Source organism: Hippichthys cyanospilos, chromosome 10 (assembly GCF_059441005.1).
Source record: "Hippichthys cyanospilos isolate Australia breed blue-spotted pipefish chromosome 10, RoL_Hcya_1.0, whole genome shotgun sequence".
Taxonomy (NCBI): Eukaryota; Metazoa; Chordata; class Actinopteri; order Syngnathiformes; family Syngnathidae; genus Hippichthys; species Hippichthys cyanospilos.
The window spans coordinates 1,439,308-1,458,501 of record NC_142378.1 but is presented as its reverse complement, the minus strand read 5'-3'; the positions used below and the strand labels follow the sequence as shown (position 1 = coordinate 1,458,501).

At 42.4% G+C, this 19,194-nt stretch overlaps 3 protein-coding genes and 2 non-coding genes across 11 annotated transcripts; 2 read left to right on the top strand and 3 right to left on the bottom strand.

The window, feature by feature from the left end:
* The first annotated feature begins 91 nt into the window (after window positions 1-91).
* On the top strand, window positions 92-11,735 carry rab6ba (RAB6B, member RAS oncogene family a). 3 transcript variants are annotated; one of them, XM_088426614.1, is made up of 9 exons: window positions 92-196; window positions 272-432; window positions 5,623-5,681; window positions 8,609-8,662; window positions 8,733-8,838; window positions 9,432-9,543; window positions 9,798-9,891; window positions 10,087-10,153; window positions 11,052-11,735. In XM_088426614.1, exons 2-9 carry the CDS (start codon window positions 363-365, stop codon window positions 11,114-11,116), a joined length of 627 nt encoding a protein of 208 aa, XP_088282740.1. In that variant the 5' UTR covers window positions 92-196; window positions 272-362; the 3' UTR covers window positions 11,117-11,735. The 3 variants fall into 3 exon arrangements, 2 of the variants coding, with proteins under 2 accessions (XP_088282740.1, XP_088282739.1); XR_015867065.1 differs by having other exon boundaries at window positions 118-432; window positions 11,052-11,226; window positions 11,371-11,735; XM_088426613.1 differs by having other exon boundaries at window positions 118-432.
* dtymk (deoxythymidylate kinase (thymidylate kinase)) lies at window positions 11,189-19,049 on the top strand. 2 transcript variants are annotated; one of them, XM_088426610.1, is made up of 8 exons: window positions 11,189-11,226; window positions 11,371-11,471; window positions 14,325-16,000; window positions 16,753-16,927; window positions 17,452-17,560; window positions 17,811-17,901; window positions 18,046-18,243; window positions 18,319-19,049. In XM_088426610.1, exons 4-8 carry the CDS (start codon window positions 16,771-16,773, stop codon window positions 18,427-18,429), a joined length of 666 nt encoding a protein of 221 aa, XP_088282736.1. In that variant the 5' UTR covers window positions 11,189-11,226; window positions 11,371-11,471; window positions 14,325-16,000; window positions 16,753-16,770; the 3' UTR covers window positions 18,430-19,049. The 2 variants fall into 2 exon arrangements, with proteins under 2 accessions (XP_088282736.1, XP_088282738.1); XM_088426612.1 differs by lacking the exons at window positions 11,189-11,226; window positions 11,371-11,471; window positions 14,325-16,000 and having other exon boundaries at window positions 16,060-16,927.
* On the bottom strand, window positions 13,153-16,661 carry LOC148416506 (uncharacterized). 4 transcript variants are annotated; one of them, XM_088426616.1, is made up of 5 exons: window positions 16,586-16,661; window positions 15,711-16,119; window positions 14,188-14,558; window positions 14,033-14,122; window positions 13,153-13,947 (listed from the first exon to the last, which is right to left on the bottom strand). In XM_088426616.1, exons 3-5 carry the CDS (start codon window positions 14,547-14,549, stop codon window positions 13,902-13,904), a joined length of 498 nt encoding a protein of 165 aa, XP_088282742.1. In that variant the 5' UTR covers window positions 14,550-14,558; window positions 15,711-16,119; window positions 16,586-16,661; the 3' UTR covers window positions 13,153-13,901. The 4 variants fall into 4 exon arrangements, 3 of the variants coding, with proteins under 3 accessions (XP_088282742.1, XP_088282743.1, XP_088282741.1); XM_088426617.1 differs by having other exon boundaries at window positions 15,711-15,887; XR_015867066.1 differs by lacking the exons at window positions 15,711-16,119; window positions 16,586-16,661 and having other exon boundaries at window positions 14,033-14,142; window positions 14,188-15,419.
* Window positions 16,046-16,117, bottom strand: trnap-ugg (transfer RNA proline (anticodon UGG)). Its single transcript has one exon. It is a non-coding gene; the product is annotated as a tRNA-Pro (tRNA).
* trnap-cgg (transfer RNA proline (anticodon CGG)) lies at window positions 16,408-16,479 on the bottom strand. The gene has a single exon. It is a non-coding gene; the product is annotated as a tRNA-Pro (tRNA).
* Window positions 19,050-19,194: the final 145 nt, after the last annotated feature.

Here is a 19,194-nt window from a genome sequence, read left to right as displayed (position 1 = left end):
CGTAAACTCGTACTAGTTTGGCGCCACGGTCGATTACGTCATTTCACCTTTCGGTTTAGCTCCTTCGGACTTTTCCGCCGGCTGCGCATGCGCACGAGCTTCCGGAACGAACTAGCCCCCCCCTCCGCCCGCCCAGCACTACCAGGAGGGAGCAAGCTTCGCTTTTGGGTTTGTGGCGACTTGTCATCATCACAAAGTGAGCGAGAGCGCGTGAAAGCGAGACATAAAGCCAGTGAGAAAGTGGGGACACCTCCGCCTTTTTCTCCCTCAGCATCTTCATCGTCGTCCGGCGGTAACGAGAGGCTGATAGTTCGTCCTCCCTCCGGCGTCCACTGGCCGCCCCTTTTTTCCTTTAAGTCAACATGTCCGTGGCCAGTGACTTTGGGAACCCTTTAAGGAAATTCAAACTCGTCTTTTTAGGAGAGCAGAGCGGTAAGACATGACGTTTTGCGGGGAAAGTTCTGGATTTTTTTTTCTGATAAAAGGGGGGGGTGGGGTGTCACGTGATGCCGATGCACCTGCCCTGTCACCAAGTTCATATTTGGTCAAATTAAAGCTAGTTCGTCAAATTCAGGCTTTAAAAGCGTCGTTAGAAAGCTCGCTGATGTGTTTTTAGCTCAGGATAAAAGCTAAGGCCGTTTCGGAATCGATGCAAACATGTTACGTGCGCTGGTAGACGTTAAAATGAGCCAAAATGGAGGTCAAGAGTAATGTGGTGGACGGAGTGAAGTTGTGTGTCTGACACACCCAGCTTCGCGGCCGTGAGGCAATTGGAGGTTCTGGTTCGATCTTCTCTCAGAATATTGGGTCCATTTATGAAAGATTTCCTTCGTCATAATCCAAAATGGACCCTCTTTGAAATCCGCTTTCTTGTACGAGATCATTCTTTGAAAGAGTCAAAACGATGACGTCATGAAGCCAACAAAGCTTTTGGAATAAAGACTGTCGTTTCGGTTTAATGTTTTAAAATGAATTCTGCTTTATAATGGAGATCTTAATACCCCCCCCAGACTGATACCTGATACCTACCGATATCAAGTTACCGATACCACTACGACCTTTGGTACATACAGTTTTCGTTAGTGAAAGTGAAAGGGAATTTTAAAGACATTTTGCTCATTTCTGACAAAAGGCAGAACAGTCTCTGCAATAAGTTCAAAATAAAAACACAACTAATTGCACATTTAGGATTTACTTTGAATAAATTAAAGCTGCAAAATAAAACACCCCCCTGGGTTTTAATCTTTGTTTAAAAATGTCCTGAAGTGAAAATAAATGCCATGTTGTTTTCATTCTTTAACTGTTAATCTTGGCTATGAAGGTGTAAAATGGCCGACCGGTGTATATTTTTTTTCCCAGTGTGCAACTGCAATTAACAATTACAATAATGGTACTTATTTATTTATTTAGTTTTACCGGGGTTATATGTGGTATTAATGAATGTTTACATTAAAACATTCAAATGGGAAAAACCGCAAAGAAAAAAAATTAAGATATATGTTTTCATGGCACTGTATATAGATAAACCTTTTCATAATGTGAATATTTTCATCACATTACAAGCGTCTGGGGAACAGGTCCTATCAGTTAAAAGGTCAACGGGGATTTGCAAAGTCATTAAATTTTGAACAGAATCATCGCTCTGGGTGGGCGAAATGCTGGTTTAATTAACGGCAACTCATACAGGAAATCCAGACCTAATGCCAGGCTGAAGGTTAACGCTGCGCCAGTGACACATTCTTTGTATTATTGGACGCTTCATGCTTATTTGTTCATAAGCTACGGGAGGAGAAAAAAAAATCTTACTTAACCAGCAGGAAGTACATAGAGTGCACAATCGATAAGCTCGCGGCTCTTTGACGTCAATTTTAGTCAACAGGACAAAATGGCCGCTTCCCCGAGATTGATAAAAATGGGTAGTTTTTTTCTATTTAATTGTTATTCCTCAGAATAGCAAACGGCTTTTCCTACGTGTGTAAACACAAACCCTCACTTCATCGCTATCTGCGGCGAGGAAATGCTAGTTGGCCACCACTTCCTGCTAACACACGCATACACTGATTGATGCCTGAGTGCGGCTAGCAGACCTTGCAGCAAACTGCTCCAGTGATTCAGCACTATTGTCAAAACATCCAAGGAACCGGGAGATCACGTGACACGGCTAAGTCCAATTAAGAAATTGTCTTTTTGGCATCATCTTACAGGGTTTCCCCCAGAAAACCTGCAAAGCCTGGTGGTCAGGGACCCACTGGGAATTTAGGAAAACCACCAGGCTTCTAATACACCGTGGGAGACTGAACTTGTGATATCTCGACGATTGAATAAGTCCGACTTAGCCTTCCTTCAACGCTGACAGAAAATAAAAGCAGCACTAACATATTTTCGACATAAAACTGCTACACTCAGATATCTAGAATACTGCACCAAGACAACGGTAACATGTCAGATTTACTATTGAAGAGTGACCCGTGCTGCAGAGTAAAATAGCGGTTCACACTCAAAATCAATGCTTCAATAACGTCTTCTGTCTCCCTTTGTTTACGAGAGATTGCTCTGTTTAGTTAAAAAAAAAAAACACAATTGCAGATAAGCCAACGCTAGACGATAAGCCGCAGGCTTCAAAACGTGAGAAAAATAGTAAGGGGCAAAGAGTTGAAGTTAGCTTTCTAGTGTTTTGGACTCACGCGTTAGTTTTGTCGCGACATTGTCTGTTAGCTGCGGGTAGCTAGCATCGTCCACCAGCTTGACAGTGAGCAGCTTTGTTTCTTGAGTCTTTTCGCTGACCTAAATGTCCTCATTTATGTTTCTTCCCATCTGCCTGGAGGATGCAATCGGATCGAACGCATTAAAACAACAGGCATGTCCTCTCGTAACGGCCTCATGTCTACTTTCCTGAGGCTAATGCATCGAAGCTAACATGGCGTCACACCTGGCTGCATTTGTTATTGTGTCCCCAATATGTACACGTGTGTTTGTTTGCTTTTAGCCTACAGTCACAATTCTCTATTAGCGCATAACAGAGCTGAAATTGATTTTTGTTTGCCTTTGTGGAGTTTGCCGACATGGCCATCCATTATCCAGAAGCCGCTGGTAACCAATGGGTGCCTTTAAGAGTTTTACACGGGTGACAGGGCAAGCATGTGACTTGCTTTGCAGATGAGTTTTGTCGCTAGTTACTCGTTCTGGCTGTTTTGAAGTTAGCCGGCTAGTTTCTCATATATGGAAATATATTTTCTTTGTTATATGAACTACAGAATATAGTAATATTAAACCTTGTGCACACAATTTGCAAACTATACACGTTGCATTTTTTTTCAAAATTTTGTAAATTTTAAAGGCATATTAATTTGTTAATTATTCATATTTTTTTCATTCGACACAAATTGCTCAGCGGCATCTGTTCTATACATGCATATGTAGACTAAATGTATTAACACCCACAAAAAAATTTTCAAATGGTATGGTCTGTCTTTGTTAACTGGCCTCTACCGCCACCTACTGTCTTGAGGTGAAACACGAGTCAACAAAGAATTTTCTGTTTGCTGACATAGTTTCACCGCCGCTTAACGGGATGTTGCAAAAATCGCTGGAAAATCAATGTCATGAATCCTATTGAAATGCATCTCAAACATTGTAATTTTACTGGTTTTATATGGTCCAAAATTTGGACAATGATGAATTTTGTACAAAAAATCTGATTTTCAGTACAGTACACTATCGTGATTGTGGGCTAAGGAGTCATTCTTCCAAACATAGCCCATTTTTTGCTGCTTTGATGTGGTGTAAAATCGATCCCGCTGCTAAAAGTGTGTGACATGCGGCATTATCTGCAGGTGTTTGCTTTTTCCTCAGTAATTTGCCCTCACATTAGTCCACCGGCACTTTATTGGCTCTGAGCGCTAACCCGCCGGGAATCGGCGCCATTACCATTTGTGTGCCGGCGTTTGACGATGAACAGGAACGTCTGCCATCGAACGTTAAAGATTCAGATGCTTTATATAACGGAGATGACTTTGTCCTCCCTCACCCTCGCCAGTGGCGACGTCACGCGCGCTCGTCTCGTCCGGATACTTCAAAATAGTAGCATCGCTGGCTGGCTGGCTGCCGCAAACATTTGTCATTTAATAAGTCACCGTGCAGGTTTGCCAGCAATTTATAGTGTTTGATATTTTTACCATTAGCTCATGGGTTAGCTAGCAATTTGATCATATTTGTTCAGTTGGTTCACGGAAGACATTTGAGACTTATGACTAGTTAGCTCACAGGTTAGCAGTCTGAAATCAGCGGGATAGTTTTCACACTCAGTTAGTTAGTTGGCTTGCTAGTTTTCTCTCTAGTAACATATTTTTATTTTTTTTGCTCACATTGTAAACAATTTTAATTTTCAGTTAGCATACAGGTTAGCTGTCAGAATTTAGCTGGCTTGTTTTTTACTCATTAATTAGAAAGTTATATCAGTAGCTTGCTCGTTTTCTCACTAATTACTTGTTAGATCACAGTTTAAAAGTTTATCACTAGGTTAGTTAATTTTTATGGTATCTTTTCATTTAATACAGACGTTTGCCACCAACTTCCATTCGGGACACAGGTTAGCTGTTAGCCAGTAAGCTTTGACAGGTTTGCTGGCTAATTTTCTCACTAGTTAGTTGTTGAGCTATCTCACAGGTCGGACACCTAGTGACGCCAATATTTACTAAGCTAGCTCAGAGGTTAACAGGAAGCTAAATTAGCTCACGTGGTAATTGACTAGTTAGGTCTAGTTTTTGCTAGTTGTTAATTTTGTGTAAAAGGGCTAGTTTTTTTTTTTAAGATAGCTGTCAAATTTCTTTTTGTAACATCACATGTTAACAGGCTAGTTTTGTTAATGGTTATTCTTTGCTAATGTGCTAGCTAGCAGTTATCCTGTTAGCTGGGTGGTTTTTTCACTCGTTATTTTTCAACTATCTCGCCGGCTAGCTGGCTATTTTGTTGCGTGTCCAGCTGGCTCAGAGGTTTGCTGGCTAGCATGTCACTTGTCTCTAATCAGCCAGCTAATTTTCTCACCAGTTCTCACACAGATTCGCTGGCTAGTTTCGTCCCAAAATGTTTAAAAATATTGGAAGGAAAATTGCATCGTAATGCCATTTGTCATTTTGAATAAACCATTGAAAAATGATTTATTGTTGCATTTCATATTTTTCAAACAACTCTATTACATACTTATTTAAGTGCTTAATAGTGCCGAAGGCAATCACTGCCAGATTGGCTGGCGTGTTTTATCTAAAGTCAGCTCAAATGATGCGTTGATTAAAAAATTAGCGAGGCATCATTAAGATAATCATTATCATTGTGCCTGGCAGACATGCTCAGCGGGCGTGTGTAATTAGTCTCCTTGATTAAAAGTCTCAGCGAACACTGCGGAGCTCATTAGAGGTTGATGGTGTTGATTCCTTGATAAGAGTTTGCATGATTTCTTTAGGCACCATTTTGTGTCAGGGACGCTCACTGATAGCTAATGGGGTATACTTACCATGGGTTTAGCCAAAGACAATTATATTTAAATCTGCGTTTGACTGTAAATGAAGGCGATTTATTCGTTTAAAATGGATTTCTAGTGATCTCCGTGATCGTTTTCTCTTGCAGTGGGAAAGACGTCGCTGATCACACGCTTCATGTATGACAGCTTCGACAACACGTACCAGGTAAAGAAAAAAAAAAGAACCCTCAAAGCACCTTAAGTCACACAAAGTCCGCTTTATATGCCGATCAAAAGGTATTAAAATAAAACTCTCAATGCCCTCTCGAGGGGTTTACAATCTGTTACCTCGGAGAAATCGTAATCAGATTAGCTTCACAAGCTCAGAATTTAATACCGTGACAAAATGTGCAATTGTTCATTAATTTTAGTCTCGGACATATTTTGAGATGACAAGAATTTTGTTAAAGTAGCACATCTGTGGCGCTAGACACATTTTGCTTCTGGTCTGCAGTTGACCTGAATGCTGCTGGATAAAATAATGACCTTGGGTGCCGATTGTGAAGGAAAGCGCGAAAACAAATTGCTGATGTCTCGTCCTGCTGGTGATGAGACTTGAAGTCACGGAGTTCATTTTACGCCACCTCCCTTTTTTATGCTGTTCGGTGGACAGACGGACGCTGGCCCGAAAAGCATCTGCTGTTTTAATAATGTCCCAGCGGAGAGTGTCGCTTTGAATAATTTCAACCTCTTTCTCATTTCTGCTGGTGTAAAGTCTTGAGAGGAAAACACTGCACGTCCAAGTGTCCATTCCTGGTGTAACGCCCACATATTGTTGAATTTTTTAATCAGTGAAACAAGAATAACAGTCCTCACAAGCATGCATTCTTTATCCTCTGTGTAGACCAACTAACATTACTGTGAGGAGCTAGGTCAACAGTACAGTATAGCTGCATTTGACTTACACCGGCCCCATATTACTGCTGAACTGAGAAACTGAGAGGAGCTGAGTCAACAATGCAGTATAGCTGTATTTTACTTATACTGCCCCCATATTACTGCTGTACCGAGAAACTGAGAGGAGCTGAGTCAACAGTACCATATAGCTAGCTATAGTTGACTTACACTGCCCTCATATTACTGCTGTACTGAGAAACTGAGAGGAGCTGAGTCAAGCGTACAGTATAGCTGTATTTGACTTAGACGTTGTTCATTGGTTTGAGTTGCGTTTACGATACATTGAACGGGAAAATGTCTCAAGCGGGTGACAGTGGGCAAAAGCCGTTGGTGGTTTTCCTTCTTCCGCAGGCCTGGAGCCAGCCTCGCCGACGACACGTGCTCATTAATCATTCAATAAGACGGCGTAAAAAATTTACAAGGATCTAATGTGTTCTTGTATAGCTAGCTGTCTGTGCGGGGGGCCTATTTTTAACATCTGGGCCAAAAGGAACCCAGAAACCTTTTACTCCAATATTGCTGCCATGTCCCTACCTCAAAATGGCTTCCTTTCATGGAAACACTATTTATGTAAATTAGCCCGTATTGAACAGGAAAAAAGCTCAAAGACATATTTTTATATTTTTTTTGTACCGACGTTCAATTCCTGGTCAAGTGATTGGCTCTTACAAAATGAATTAAGTACAAGAAAATTGAATTTCTTTAGTTCTTAACGTAGTTAACTATTTCAAGAACCAAAGTACTGGATTACTTCTTAATTACCTATAGTAATCTTATACCTTAGTATTTGATCAACTAAAGGAATTGATTACCTTATGTATTCGATTACTTTCGGACTTAAGTCATTTAGCTCCAGCATTTAAGTCTAACTTTAAGGAAATTGATTACCAGAGTATTCAGTTACCTTATGTAATCGATTACTTCAGTACTTAATTAATTTAGCACCAGCCCTTTTTAGGCCCTCCTTTAGCCAAACACTTGAAAAAAAAATGAATATAAATAAGTACTTGGTACAGGATTTGTAAAGTAACTGATTACTTTAGTGCTTCATTCCCTATAGTAATCATCTGTCTTTTTTCAACGGGAGAATTGATTACCTAATGTAATCGATTACTTTAGCCATTTTCAGGCCCTTTTTCGGCCAAAAAAATGAAAAAATATGAATATAAATATGAATATAAATGAGTACTTGGCATTGCAATGTCTGGACTGGTAAAAATATGTCTTTGGGATTGAACGAGTTCAATTGCTTTCATGGTGTTTGTGCAGTTTTTTTTTTTTTTTTTGGTGGTTCAAGCCGCGCCTGTCGCCGGCATCGCCAAGGAAACAAGCGCGTGACGGAGCTGCTGATTTCCAAAAAGGCTCCCTGCTGCATCGCTCCGCATCAACCGGCACAAAACATCTCAAAACACAAAAGAGAACAACACCCCAAAAGTAGAAAGACCACTTTGAGTCCGGATTAAATTCACCCTGTCGATACCAAAGACGGAGTTTTACGTTTTTCAAAAGTCTAGACATTGACTGCCAGGTATTTTTTTTTCCAAGTGTTAAGATAAGGTTAAGCCCATTACTTTAATACCTAAAATAACAGATTACTTTAGTTTACTTTTAAATTTATTTTAAATTAAACAAAGGTGCAAAAATCCTTTAAAAATAATTACTGAATGAATTGTTTCAGGAAAATATAAGTTCATAAAACAAACTTTTTGTTCAATAGGTTATTCAATTTCATTATTGTAAAAAGGCAGATTCTCCCCTATATTATAATGGTTCGACCCAACGTGTTACCTCGTTACCTGTCCTGTTAATGATTTATTTTTGTGAACAGACCTCTACTGTAACACTAAAACAGCATTCTTTATGTTTAATATTTTTCTACGGACTAAATTTCTCCTCTTGAAAAACGTCAAAATACGTCTTGGGGATCGAAGGAGTTAACGTGCCTGAATATCGGAGTTTATTTTTGGGCCAGATCACCTGAGGACACGATAACAGGCGAAGCGGCCGCGTGCTTGGCGACGCCGCGCTGCGAACGCCCGGCCAAGAATCAACACAAAGCCATCTGCCGCCGCCAAGACAAACAGACGCGCATAATTATAACCGATCAAAAATTCATCAAGTTGAAATGTCACATTTCCACCGGCGAAAATTCCCCACTAATATGTCGCCTGCCGATATGCTGTCTCCGCTCGCAAGGCAACCATCGGAATCGACTTCCTGTCAAAAACCATGTACCTGGAGGACCGAACGGTAAGACCGCGACTCGGGTCCATCTCTGGAACGTTGTCTCGCGTCAATGGTGTCGGACGTCCAAATTCAGGTGAGGTTGCAACTGTGGGACACGGCGGGACAGGAGCGATTCAGGAGCCTCATCCCCAGCTACATACGGGACTCCACCGTGGCCGTGGTGGTCTACGACATTACAAGTAGGTGCGCCGGTGGCAAACTCGGGGCCCGGGGGCTTAGGTCTGGCCCGCCAGATATGTTTATGTGGCCCGCAAAATGCCAATTACAACTTTGAAAAATTCTCAACTCCAAAAAAGCTAAACAAGCATTTTTAATTTTCAATCAATTTTGAACGGTTTTTACTGGCCACTGATTTCAAAACTAGGTAGATATGCGATGATCATACTTAATATTTATTTGATTTCATCACTAATGACTGTGCAACTCTACAAACATGTTTCTTGTTACTCCATGTTCCAATTAATTTGCTCTTAATTTGAAAAGAAAAATGCACAATTCATGTCACATCACTTCAGAGCATTAAATTAGAGTTGCGGTCACCTGCAGGAACCTTTTGCCTTGTTCCCCCCATTTTAGAACCACTCCAAAACGGCTGACCTTCTTGATATTAATACACAGTTTACGCTCAGTACTGCCTCGCACGTTGTGGCAAGACGTGGTATTACACTGAAATTCTGTAAATCAACTTGTGGGATGAATGAAACTCTTTTTTAAAAGTTTTATCGGGTCTCTCTTGAATCAGGGTTTCTCCTGTCCCATCTTTTCTCCGCAGACGTGAATTCCTTCCAGCAGACATCCAAATGGATCGACGATGTGCGAACCGAGAGAGGAAGTGATGTCATCATCATGCTGGTGGGCAACAAAACAGACCTGGGAGACAAGAGGTGCGCGCTGCTCGCCGGGATAAACGAACCGCCTTTATTTTAGGAAACGGGTTATGTCATCTTCTCATGATGATTGAGATGATGATGAGCAAGCCTTGGCGTCATCTTAAGTCAAAATACAGGCCAGGTGGCGCTGTTATGTCAATGTATTTATTAAATAAGCAAATTTCCACTATTGGTAAAACATAAAAACAAATCCATGGTGAAGGTTTATTAAAAAGGATGTGATGTCACTTCCTGTTTACGTCCCGCAGGCAAATTAGCATTGAAGAAGGCGAGCAACGGGCTAAAGAGCTCAACGTCATGTTCATCGAGACCAGCGCCAAGACGGGTCACAACGTCAAACAGGTGAAACAATAAGATGGACCAAAATGCTTTAAATGTCTGGGAAAGACTCTTCACAGAGGATAAAGAATATATGCCAATCTGTCGAACGTCTTTATGTTATAGCAAATGCCATTTTATTAAAATATCATTTTTAACATGTTAAAATTGTTGATTTGAATCTGATGCAAATGTATTTTTCCTTTTCCCGCCTCGCAGCTCTTCCGTCGCGTGGCCTCAGCGCTTCCCGGCATGGAGAGCATGCAGGAGGCAAGCAAAGAAGGCAGTATCCTTTCTGTCCCGTTTTGTCACAGTAAGACACAAAAGTGAGATGCATCCCGCCCAAACAAGTAAGACATCATCAGAAAGACGGGAATGTCCTCCTGTGAGCACACCAGGACTTAGCAGGATAGCTGACCCAAGCAAAAGTGGACTCAACTGAATTGGAATATGTGTTCGCTGTTTTAATATGGGGGAAAAAATTGTTTTGTCTACTCCAGGTTAATTAGGCAGTGCCTAGCTGGACATGTTAACTAAATAAATATATAATAGATGACATTATGCTGGAAATATAAATGTCCCAATGCATTTGAACGCACCTCGTACGTATTGCGAGACGCCAACATTTTCGTTAGTGGCTTGCCAGTTACTGTACTTGTGCCTTGATTCACTTTTTTTTTTTTTTTTGATGGCCAAATTACTAAAGGTGCTGACAAGAGAAGGCACTATGTGGACTCGTGAAGTCCCGTCACCTCGTAAAAAAAACAACAACAACAAAAACCCGATACCCTAGCGGCGAGAAACGCTTGGTAAGCCGTGCTGACCCCTCATGAACTGGATAGTTATGTCCATAAAAAGCCGCGTTGCAACCTTAATATGATTTTTTTACTGAAGTTAAATAGCACCATCGAATGGTGGCAAATGGCTACTACATAAAAAAACATCAAACTTAATAGTATTCTTTTTTTTACTGAAGCTAAACAGCACCATCAAGTGGTTGCAAATGGGTATTACATTATAAAAAAAGTTTTGCTTGAAAGCGAACTTTAGTTTGAAGCCCGAGGGAAGGTGTCGAACCTAAGCTCTGCTTTAAAGCCAAATTTGAATCTGTAGCCTGCCCTAATTTGAAAAGCTTGCTTATGATCATAACTCTGTCTTGTGATTTCCTGAACAATCTCCTCCAGTGATCGACATCAAGCTGGACAAAGCGCAGGAGGCGCAGGCGAGCGAGGCTGGCTGCTCGTGTTAATTACGCTAGCGGTCATCACGTGGCACACCTCCCCCCTTCAAGCCCCGCCCCTTTCCCACCCCGACAGGCTTCTTGCAGCGGCTTCCTATTGGTTAACATCCCGACTGCTGGTCAGTGCTTCGAGAGAGAAATCCGTCAACACCGAAGCTGCCAAAAAACCAAGAAAAACAAACAAGTTTACTCTTACTTTTTCGTGTGTGTTACGTCCTGATCAAATCTTGCCCACGCTTTGTTTTTGTATTTTTTATATTCAGGGACAATTCCATGTTTGGAGCCTACTAAGTATAGGACCGATGCCCACAATAGAGCCTTTAATGTCTTTCGGACAGTCCGTGCATGCTACTCTAGATGTCAGGTAACATCACTCGTACACACACACACACACACACACACACACTTTGCTGCTTATCATTATTTTACTATGGGAACGTGGGATATGACACGCAGCCTTACTTTCAGATGAGCACTTTGTTTTTTTTCTGTCTTGAAGAGGATGTATTTATTCCTGGTGAATAGGAATCCCCGTGTCCGGATGTGGACAGATGCGAGCATTGTACTGTAGTGCACCCAAATGTACACGGCATGTCTCCGTTCATTAAAAATGTCTTGCCGACCGCCACGTGGCTTGCTCGGAGGTTATTCGGATAAACCGGACCGAGAACTTGGTCCAGACGTTTTTCAGACTTAAGACAACATATTGTTAGGAGATGGTTCAGGTCAAGTGCAGATTTTGGTGTAAACATTGGTAAAGACTTTGGTCCCATATGGCAAAACCCCCTGTGCGGGTTTCGGTACAGACTTCGGGCAGTCAGGATTGCCGGGACTTTGGTTTAGACCTTTCCCATACTTCAGTCCGGGTCTTGGGCCAACATTGGTCCAGATCTTGGTACAAGCACCTTTGTCCAGACTTTTGTCCAGTTGTCAGTCTAGAATCCAAATCTCGTCCAGACTTTGGTTCTGATATCGGCGCAGATCTTGTCCAGACTTCTGTCTAGATATGGACCGACTTCTTTTTGATCTCCGTTCACACCACTGTCCAGACTTTAGTTCAGCTGTCAGTCTAGAATCCAAGTAATCGTCCTGACTTTTTCGTCCAGACAATGCGCAGACCTTTCCTAGACTTCTTTCCAAATCTTAGACCACCATTTGTCCAGGTCTTAGTCTAGACCAGTAGAGTTCAAACCCGGTCCTCGAAGGCCACTGCCCAAAAAAACAAATCTTACATTTAAACTTTTATTTAGGTCTGTTTATCTTGTCCTCACCCGGACCTTTGGCTAGACTGGTCCATCCTCGGTCTAAGCTTCAAATCTTGGTCCCGAGTTTTGCAAAGCGACAGTTAGCGCGAATTTCCCCGACTGATCTGACTCGTTCCAACGAATCCACACCAAACCGGATCGCCGACAAACGGAGGACACCACTCCCAGGGTGCATCATCAACTGTGACCTGAAATCATTTGCTTTTTAATGAAAGTGATGATCCAGTTTTTTGATATTCCCCAACAAAGACTCTTTGCCAGATGCTTGTTGAATGCTCTTCATAATCCCATTTCATGCCTCAGCGAGTCTTTTGTCCCAGGCTTCTGTTGTGCGACATCGGAATTGTGTTACGCCGTCTCCTCAAGTGTGTCATCGTTCACATGCAGGAAGGCCGATATCTCAAAGCCGATTGTTGTCCTGTAAAACTGCACACGATGCTACCAAAACAGCGTCTACAATGAAATACTCTCACAGCTATTCTGTGGTCAGAAATAGGAAGGAACACTATTTAGACTTAGCTTAAAGTCTTCACAAGAAGGACTGTTGTCTTTAAGCCGATTGTTGTCCCGTAAAGCTGCATATGACGCTCCCAAAACAGCATCTACAATCAAATACTCACAGCTATGCTGTGGTCGCAAATAAGAAAGGATCATTCATGTTGCATTCAAGGAATTTACAGGAAAGACTGTTGGTTTTAAGCCGATTGTTGTCCTGTAAAGTTGCACGTGATACTACCAAAACGGGATCTACAATGAAATATTCTTACACATACACTGTGGTCATAAATACGAAAGAATCGTTTATTTTGCATTCAAGGTATTCACAGGAAGGACTGTAGTCTTTAAGCCGATTGTTGTCCTGTAAAGGTGCATGTGACGCTACCGAGACAGTCTCTACAGTTAAATACTCTTAAAGCTACTCTGTGGTCATAAATAAGAAGGGACACTATTTCGTCTTCACTGGAATCACAAGTGGGATCTTTGTTTTGAGCCGATTGTTGTCCCGTAAAGCTGCCAAAAACAGAATATCACATTATATACAGTACTCTAGCAGATATTTAGTTTGACTTGAATAAATGGTCATTTTTTTATTCAAGGCATTAACAGAAAATACAACTTGTGTCTTTAAGGTGATTGTTGTCCTGTAAAGCTGCGTGTGATATCATGACAGAACATATAGAATTTAATACTCACAAAGCTATATTTGTTCATTATTCAGCAAAATAAATGTATAATTGATTTAGTGCTCGGGGCATTCACAAGACTGGGGCGTTTTAATTTAAAGGAATTGTTGTAGTGTAAAGCTATGTAAGATGCTACCAGAACTGATAGCACACAATATAATATTCTATCACTACGTCATTATAAATAGGATAAAAAAGGGGGTATTAATATTGAGAAACATTGGGTGGAGGCCATCTGTTCCTCGGGAGTCCCTGTATGTGTTTTTAGTTCCGGTTGAACCAAATCCCAGAGCGGCAGCTGGGAGAACTAAGACCAGAATAAATAAGGGGGGAGTTGGGGGTGCTTCATAACGTCTCTTGGCTGGAGATCCTGCGCCAGGATTTCATTTCCCTTCAAGAACAAAAAAAAAAATGTTTTTAATTGAAACAACATTCTCATTCATGTCGGCATTTCAGCGAGCGTCCGTCCGACTTACACGTTACCGCCGGGCACGATCTGCTCCCGCGGCTTTTTGGTCAGCGTAAACTTGCGGAAGAAGGAGCGGAGCCCGTTCCGGGACGAATTGCTAAGGGGACATCAAAGTTTCTTTTGGGACCGGACAATTTTGAAAAGAGTTTGAGCAATAGCTACCATTCCGCTCGGGGCGCGGCCTCGCTCGCCGCCGCCGCTCTGTCGTCTTTCATCTCGCCTTCCCGGTCGTCGCCGCCGCCGCCGCCGTCGTCCTGGTCGCCGGGGATCCGTTCCCACAGCCCGCTGTCCACCCACAGCGCCTCCCGCAGGCTGAGGCCGCGTCGCACGCAGGTGACGCGGCGGCACAGCGGACAGCGCACGTTCAGCGGCGGCCCGACGCCTCCCGGGCAGGAAGCGGTCGCCATGGTCTCCAGGCAGACCTGGCAGAAGGCGTGGCGGCAGTGCAGCAACCGAGGGACGCGCTCGGCCCGGGAGAAGGCTTGCAGGCAAACGCCGCAGTCGCCCTCGCCGCACAGCACCATGGAGGACCCCTGGACGCAAGTTCGTGTTTTGACTCGGCGGCGGCCAATCGCAATGCACGGATAGACCAGGACTTTATAAACATCCTCAGACCAGAGAAGAAAAATCATGAGTCACGATTCCCTTCGTTGCTATTTTATGGGTCCTGCAAACTTAGACTGGCTCGGAAATGACTCGAGACTTGACTCGCCAACTTAGACTCACTAAAGACCAAAACTAACATTAAGGAAATTACATAAAGTATGAGAAAATAGTTTTCTTATTGGACTTGTGGTCCATGATTTGAGATTTGAACCTAAAGACCTCCAGGGACGGGAGATTAGTCTGATTTGGAAGTTAAAGACTAGACTCATGGTCAGCGACTTGATACTTGACTTGGAATTTAGACTTGGAGTTGTGCTAGGTACTTTAGACTTGGGCATGGAACCTCAAGACTTGGACTTGACTTGGAGTCGTGGTCAGGAATTGAAATTTTGGACACTGCACCTAAAAACTTGGGGGACTTCATTGTGACATAAGGACTTGAGATTGAGACTTTTCCAGAGACTTGTGGCCATCTGTACCTCAAACTAGGAAAGTCATAATCAGTGCTATATGAAAAGAAATAACGCCCAACTTCAATGTAAAATTTAACCTACAAGACCTTCAAGACAAATTTTCCTATCTCCTTATAAATGATCAGGTAGGGTAAGTTTTTTTTTTTAAACTTGTGTTAATGGGCCAGTTCAAAACACACCAGTGTTCTCTCTAATGTACGTAATATGATAAGATTTTACAACAGTCCAACTCACTTTTAAACTTTTACGACCATTTGGAATTTTTGAAAGAAACATGCATGACTTGCAGTAATCCTTCCTTCCTTGTACGGTAAATGATACGCTTTGATCGGTCAATTTGAATAAGTTCCTTATAATGTACAATGGTTAACTTTTTTTTAACTTCTTAATTGCATCACACGGAAAAAATATGCCACAATGCGTAAGTATGCCAGAGTTCTTAATGTTGTAAAATGTATCACATAAAATAGCCCGTTCGAGTGAAGCATGCGGTATTTAATTGGAAGTTATCATATTGACGTCCCACCAGCCAAAAACAGAGAGAAAAAAACGTATAAATTGTATTGAGTTCCCACCAGCCAAAAACAGAAAAAAGCAAATACTTACGGCGGGCTTTATGACGAAGAAGATGAAAAATCTTGTGAAAGTGAGCGAGCGCTCGCTGTTGCAGTTTTGTTTGATGAATGAAGGCTGTCCGTGCAGCTTGTTTCTTGGCTTTTGTGCGCATTGTGGGGGCGGTTCCCACTCGTCTGTCTGCCTGCTCTAACGTCCTCGGAACAGCAGCTGCGGAAGCAGACACCGCCGAACAAGAGCAGGTGGAGCTTTTTTTTTCTTCGTCGAGACAGCTGGACAGCGTAAACCGTCGAAGATGAAGCGAGAATCCCTTGCGTAGTGAGGTGGGGATTTTGTCTTTTCTCGGATGTTGGGGGAAAAAAAACATTGGGCTCGTCCGGGATTTGAACCCGGGACCTCTCGCACCCAAAGCGAGAATCATACCCCTAGACCAACGAGCCACCTGATAAGGATAGCAGTCATAGCAATTTACATTTCTATTATTTTTTTTAGTGTCAGTAATGTTTTTCATTCATTAATTTTGCATTGACAAATTCCAGGATTGACAATTTTCAAATATTTGGTTTTGTCGTTGTCACAAGAACAGTCTTTTAAGCGCTAATCATCACGGCATGTGAAAACAACATCAGTCTATCACGTTCTTTCATCGTACGGGCGACGTAACCGGAGAAGCTATTGAACCGGTTCTACGAAATGCTATGGCTACCACGCAGCAAGGAGGCAAAATTTTGGGCTCGTCCGGGATTTGAACCCGGGACCTCTCGCACCCGAAGCGAGAATCATACCCCTAGACCAACGAGCCACGTGTTCACGTTTCGCGCTGATTTAATATATCAACATTCAATAATATGGTTTTATACATTAGTTGATATCGTTGCTGTATCTTGTGTTAGTTTTTTATTACAAACCGCAAAACAGCTCCGCGAGCTTCTCATTCAGCCGTCGCTCTTGCATGGTTTCCTTTCACTCCACCAGTCCCTTTTTTCCCCTACGACGCAAATGGCGTAAGGGGCGGGGTCTCTCAGGCCGCGCAGACAGGAAGTGAGCCCCCCATTTCCGTGTTTACATTCTCCAGCGCGGGAAGCGCGCTCGGATGACGTCCAGCGTTTTGTCTGCCAGCATGGCAGCCAAACGAGGCTCGCTCATCGTGCTTGAAGGGGTGGACAAAGCCGGCAAAACCACGCAGTGCAAGAAGCTGGTCCAGGCTCTGCAACAGAGCGGACACCCGGCCGAGATGATGAGGTTTCCGGGTGAGTCCCAACACGAGTGTCGGCTAGCTAGCCTAACCTCCACAGTCGTATCTCCTTGCAACTTTATATACCGTTTATTTCTGATTTTATTTTCCCAAATAACAATTCTGTGCACCAAATCAGTTGTCAAATCCATATCGTTTCAAACTATATAGACTTGGCGTAAATCAAAATGTGATAAAGCTTTAACGTTTTCAAGAATAAAAAGGTTTATCCATTATGTTTCTCTCCCGTTTGTTTTAAGACGACTGTCTTAACAGTTTGATCCTAGTGGGTCATGCAAAGGCATTTAACATCAGTGAAAGATCACCAGGGAGCTGAAATTTCACCCAGGTTGTGACATTTCAAATTTCAAAATGGCACAACCATGTAGGCAAATAAGCATGTCGTCCCTTTGCCAAAATATCGCGAGAATGACGCGGACGAAAATAACGCCCAAAATACTGCACAAGGATTAAGGTAATTGTTTCAGTGTGAAAGCAATGTTTAAAGTATGGAAGCCTTAATCACGTGGTCTTTGACAGACCGAAGCACGACGATCGGAAAGCTGATCAGCGCTTACCTGGAGAAGAAGAGCGAGCTGGAGGACCACACGGTGCATCTTCTCTTCTCCGCAAACCGATGGGAAAAGATGTAAGTGGGCCTTATTTGTTTTTTTAGTTATGTTCACTTGCATCACATCTTCTTATTGGATTATTTTTGTTTCTGGAACAGTGTTGTACAAAAAAAGAAACACTTTATGCTTTTAATGCTACAATATTTGGTAACTTTTTACAACTTTTATTTTGCAACTTCATTGTAGTGGGATTGCACCTCATTATATACTTAGGGGCTTCATCGTTTTTGTAGTAATATCTTTTTTTTTTTTTTATCCCCTCCCCAGGCCTGAGATGAAGAAAAAGTTGGAGCAAGGCACCACACTGGTAGTGGACCGATACGCGTTCTCTGGGGCCGCCTTCACCAGCGCCAAACCGGTGAGGTGCTCTCCTCTCGGACAAATCAATGTCACAATTTCACTAAATACCTTTAAATATCATACAAAAACAAGTAAGACTAAAGTTGGCATTTTTAGAAAAAAAAACAAATTAAACGTTTTTGAGAAAACATCTGCATTTTAGGGTTTCAGTCTGGACTGGTGCACCAGACCGGACGTGGGTCTGCCCAAGCCGGACTTGGTCCTGTTTCTGCGTCTGAGCCCGGCCGAGGCGGCTCTGCGGGGTCGCTACGGAGAGGAGCGCTACGAGGACGCCGCCTTCCAAAGCGCCGTGCTGGACCGATTCGCTCAGCTCATGGACGACCCGTCCGTCAACTGGAAGGTGACGACGCAAAAAAAAAAAAAAAAAAGCGCGCCATCCTCTTCCTCCCTCATGTTGCGTCTTCATCTGGTGCAGGTGGTGGACGCGTCCGGGAGCGTGGACGAAGTTCACGAAAACATCGCCCGCAAAAGTTTGGACGCCGTTCGGGCGGCGCAGACGCAACCTCTGGGGGAGCTCTGGAAGTGAACCACCACCCAAACATTTTTACAAATAAAGTTAAATTATGTACAGAACTGATGGATATTTGAAGGGCTCCCACCACGAAATTCCAACATTGTGGCGCTTTTAACAGGTTAAGTCCTCATCACATTTTGAGGATCAATCCCGATTCAATACCTAATGTGTTAAAGACCAAAAAAAAAAAGTATTAAAAAACTGTCCTTTTCAACCCATTCAATGCCAGAGACGTATTTTCACCTCATCATTTTATGTGGCCCGCCAAATACTGATATGACTTCCAAGTTCCTGGCTTACATACCAAATTTGCAAGTTATCTCTATCTTTTAAAAATTGTGGATTTTTTTTTTTTTTGTTCCCAATCTCTCTTTTGAACAGATTTTACCAGCCTCTAATTTCAAAATTACGGAAATGTGTGACACACACACTTAAAATAGATTGGATTTCACAGTCATACCAGCCCTCTGACACTAACTAGAACAACCATTTGGCCTACGATAAAGATTAGTTTGACACTCCTGGTTTAGAATCCTAAAAAAAAAAAAACTCCCTGGCACTGAATGAGTTAACTTTTTTTTTTAATGCAAAACCTCTTATATGGCTAATAAAGCTAAGGTTTACGTATTTGACCAGAATTGTATTATTTGTTGTTCAAACCGATTTAAAAAAAACAACAGGTGCATTTTACTGCGTTTGGACTAGCGGCCTGCACAGAACACATTCGGGTTAAAAATTTCTGAGGTTCCTTTAAGATGACATCACCCCCACCAAGCG

What these genes read in the sequence shown, in the direction of transcription:
- rab6ba (XM_088426614.1), top strand. Translation starts at nt 363, where the DNA reads ATGTCCGTGGCCAGTGACTTTGGGAACCCTTTAAGGAAATTCAAACTC. An exon ending in TGTACCTGGAGGACCGAACG is followed by an intron (nt 8,663 to 8,732) that starts GTAAGACCGCGA and finishes GTCCAAATTCAG; the next exon opens with GTGAGGTTGCAACTGTGGGA. An exon ending in GGAGGCAAGCAAAGAAGGCA is followed by an intron (nt 10,154 to 11,051) that starts GTATCCTTTCTG and finishes AATCTCCTCCAG; the next exon opens with TGATCGACATCAAGCTGGAC.
- LOC148416506 (XM_088426615.1), bottom strand. Translation starts at nt 14,657, where the DNA reads ATGATTTTTCTTCTCTGGTCTGAGGATGTTTATAAAGTCCTGGTCTAT. An exon ending in GCCGCGCCCCGAGCGGAATG is followed by an intron (nt 14,123 to 14,187) that starts GTAGCTATTGCT and finishes ATGTCCCCTTAG; the next exon opens with CAATTCGTCCCGGAACGGGC. An exon ending in ATCGTGCCCGGCGGTAACGT is followed by an intron (nt 13,948 to 14,032) that starts GTAAGTCGGACG and finishes TTGTTCTTGAAG; the next exon opens with GGAAATGAAATCCTGGCGCA.
- dtymk (XM_088426610.1), top strand. Translation starts at nt 16,771, where the DNA reads ATGACGTCCAGCGTTTTGTCTGCCAGCATGGCAGCCAAACGAGGCTCG. An exon ending in CGAGATGATGAGGTTTCCGG is followed by an intron (nt 16,928 to 17,451) that starts GTGAGTCCCAAC and finishes GGTCTTTGACAG; the next exon opens with ACCGAAGCACGACGATCGGA. An exon ending in GCAAACCGATGGGAAAAGAT is followed by an intron (nt 17,561 to 17,810) that starts GTAAGTGGGCCT and finishes TCCCCTCCCCAG; the next exon opens with GCCTGAGATGAAGAAAAAGT.